A 3,676-nucleotide genomic window follows, 5' to 3' on the forward strand; every position below is an offset into this window, starting at 1 on the left:
CTATCTATCTATCTTTCGCGTAACTCTCGACGAACCGACGCGATATGCATCGGACTTAATTGCCGCTGACAGGGTAATTTTATTCAGCGTTTGTTGTGCACATTTTGGGTTCGGTTAGGACCACCGGAACCTGGAATTTCTTACACCCGAGATAGTGTACGCGACCAGTGGAGCATTCGGTCGGAAACATTGGATGTATTGTTAGGAACCGATGAGAACAGTAACGTCAACAAGATGCACATAACTCTGCAAAACACAACAATCTTGTGAGAACAGTGCAGACAAAACAGATTCTTCCATTCCTTCCCGTAGTCCCAACGAGATCAAACTATCCGCCACGAAGAGGATGGCGAGGAAGTGTCCAGCTCTTCCGGTTTATCGTCCGCAGTGGCCTGGTAGAAACATTTAATCGTGTGCTTTATTTTATCAGGAAGAGTTGACTCCGGGAATGGTTCTAGTGGCTCGTTCTCCCATTTATCTTCGTCTTCCTCTTCGAGTTCGCCTTCGTACATCAACCGGACTAGCTTATAGTGCACCAGCAACGGGTCAAGTGCAGCCTGGTCTTCCGCAGACCCGGCGAGCCAGTGTGCAACTTTCACCCCAATGTTCCCATCAATGGTGGGCTTTAATTGTGGGTCTTTGTACGCAATCAGTCCCAATACACGATGTTCCGGTTTCACGGTGCACGCGAATGTGAAGTTCTGAACGTGCGTCATTTCCAGTTCCGCATTCGTATACTGTTGCAGTATCAGTCCAGGCAACGCTTGAGTCCTCATCTCGATCGAACTGACCAACTTACAAGGTTCAGTCACTAACTTGCCTGTTTCTTGGTCTTTCAGATATAAGTAGGCTTCCGCGGTCCCGGATGGTGATCCTCTACATATGGGGACACTCCATTGAACAGTCTTATTGGCAGGTAAGCTCAGTACTGAGTATTCCTCATATTGTTTCAGATTTATCGGATTAGACCTGACCATTTGGAAAGCAGCCGCCAGATCGGCATTTTCGGACAGTATGAGTTCGGCAAAAATCCACGGAGCCACTCGAACCTCGAAGTTGATCATCAGCGAACGTGTGTACGGTGTTTGCTGTTCCCGAAGTCGTATATCCTTTTTGTCCAGGATGTCCGGTCTGATTTTGAACACACACGTGGCTTCCAAATGACCGAACTCCCGTCCCACCAAAGATTTCGTTGTAAATACACACACGTAGACAAACAGTTTGGTCCCACTCGCATCCTTCGTGGTCGTATTCGTTTGACACAGAAACGTACGTGTTACAGACATACTGTATGAGATGACAACCGCAGCCACGGAAACCATGTCTGGCTCCGAGGTCCGATTGTGTACACAGTAGATGTAACCAGATTCCCCTCGGAATAAGCTAAAGTGGGCGATGTCCGCTTCCTTACGACTCTTTGCCAGTATATCTGTGATGGGGACTCGTTCGGGGCTAAAATAGATGGCATACGAGGCGGGATGTGGGAACACGTTGAGGCGACGAGGCGCCATAAGCTCGACCACCGTGTTGGGTTCACCACACCTTACGTAAGAACTACTATACCAGCCTGACTGACCCAAGGACGCCCGGCCTTCGGACTCTAGATAGACCAGTTGCTTGCCAGTTCTAGACCTTACTTCTGCCTTATCGTCCAAATTCTTTCTGTGGAAAATTTTGAATACAAGTTCAGAGCAATTCGGTTCCCGTGTTTGTCTTAGTATGGGATCCGAGACTAGCATACGCCACTGTTCACCTTCCAAAACAGAACCACGCCAGGCAAGATTGAGTCGTTGAATACGATAGGTGAACGTGGCTGCCAGTGTATGACTAAGCACTAGAGTCGGACTTGTATCGGTTGGATTTTTCATCCAATTGGTCAGGTGGATTTTGAACGATGCTTCCATTGCTTTCGTTGTCATGTCCTCCATTCCTGGCTTACTGTAAAATGTGAGTAGGACCAAGGCCACAGCGTCAGCTTGCAGAGTGCAAGAGAACGTCACCTCGGCAAAGCCAACACCAACTTCCAAGAAGTAGTTCGCATCACGAGCCTCCTTGGGCACTTGAAACGGCTTTAGGTCCGTGTGGTTCAATTGAATGCAGTCCTTTTTTTGCATACCTTTGTTTTCATAGAAAATCCACATCAAAGGCCAACCCCTCGGCTTTCCCAAATACTGTACAACCGTGATGTTGGCAACAAGTTCATCCAGAATCTTTGTGGATCCTGACTTGTGGAAACTGGCTGCGTTGGAGAACTCCATTCCGGATTCGAAAAGATTTTCAAAAATAACCGGTTGACTAGACCGAATGAGTTTGTCGTAGATAATCGGCGGTTGGGTGTTATTCTGAACAAACGTCGGGTCGGACTTGATTCGTACAATTCGGTGGGACTCGTGAAATTCATTCGATTCGGAAAGCGTGCTTGGATCGTAGGATTTTCTGTCCGATGGATCAAACGTTGTCAGTATGGCTCTTACTTCGTCACGAAACTTCCTCTCGTATTCCTTCATGTCCACTTCCGATCGATACACGTTGAACGAGTTTAAGACAATTAGCTCCGTGACTTGGCTCAACACGCATATGAATGTATAGTTCCACACAACATTATAGACTGTTTCGTACACCCAACTGACCGGGTGTGTGTCGGTCACTTTGATCACCGCCACTTCACAGTCTCGGTATGCATATTCGCCCTCGGATTTCAGGTAGATTGTCCAAACTGAGCCCCATCCGAGAGGTAGAGTGTGATAGGCTAGAAAACTGCCCGTCAACACACCCACCACTGGCTCTTCACTGACCGGTAATAGGAGAACAGAGACGAGATTCAAGCTAGCCGCGGTCGATTGTTTAAGTCTATTGGTGATCTGGGTCCTACTGGTTTGAATTGTATCGAACAAAATGTAAGGCTTACCATCCTTTGAATAGAACATTCGATGGTAAGCCATGGATTGACGTCGATCCGGAGTGGAAATATAATCCGAACGAGTGTGGATCCCCCTGTAGTCGCGATAGTTCCGGTATGAGGTAAATGTGCTCGCACATCCCATGCTGATTTCTACAACGGGTGGAGTGTGTTTGTACGGTCCTATACTATAGACCCTCTCGTATTTGGTCTGACCATACTCGTGCCTGTCGTAATCTCTCACGAAGGCACACATTGTGCAATTCGTTTTGGTCGTCAAATCCACAAGTCCAAAAACCATGTGGCCTTGGAATTTCCGCTGGTAAGTACAATAGACGAATGGTAGGCTTCCTGTGAAGACCACTCCCGCGGATCTGTAAGGCTGAGCTTCTACGTTCAGTAATGTAGTGTTGGCTGTATCGTTATAGGCGAAAGACATGTTAATGTGGTAATCCTCGAGTAACACTTGGATTTCGCCACGTGGGAGCACAAACTCCCCACTCTTGGTCTCGACACATCTGTACCAGCCTGTATCATCTAGTCTGGTCCTTTCAATGTGGACATATTGCATGTCTGGGTGGAGAACCAAGCGGGGAGCTGGAATGTAGGAAGCAATTTCGTCCACGTACTTTTCACATTTGACCTCGGTCCCATTAACTTTGGGAATATTCACAAAATGGCGTACCTCCTCGCCCGGGCGAACTACCCGAAGAATGAGGGTTAACAGTGGAACCAACCGAACGCCTGGCGAACATCCGTACTGCCATGTGAACTTCA

The 3,676-nt window shown here is 47.7% G+C and overlaps 1 protein-coding gene across 1 annotated transcript; it reads right to left on the minus strand.

Annotated features, from left to right (window-relative positions):
• Window positions 1-323: 323 nt before the first annotated feature.
• On the minus strand, window positions 324-3,666 carry T265_15855 (hypothetical protein; the record flags this gene model as incomplete). Its single annotated transcript, XM_009179250.1, is given in 2 exon segments — window positions 324-3,601; window positions 3,606-3,666. Coding segments are annotated over 2 exon segments (3,339 nt in total).
• Between the last annotated feature and the right edge of the window lie 10 nt (window positions 3,667-3,676).

This window comes from Opisthorchis viverrini, assembly GCF_000715545.1.
Source record: "Opisthorchis viverrini unplaced genomic scaffold scaffold6033, whole genome shotgun sequence".
NCBI classification, from domain to species: Eukaryota; Metazoa; Platyhelminthes; class Trematoda; order Opisthorchiida; family Opisthorchiidae; genus Opisthorchis; species Opisthorchis viverrini.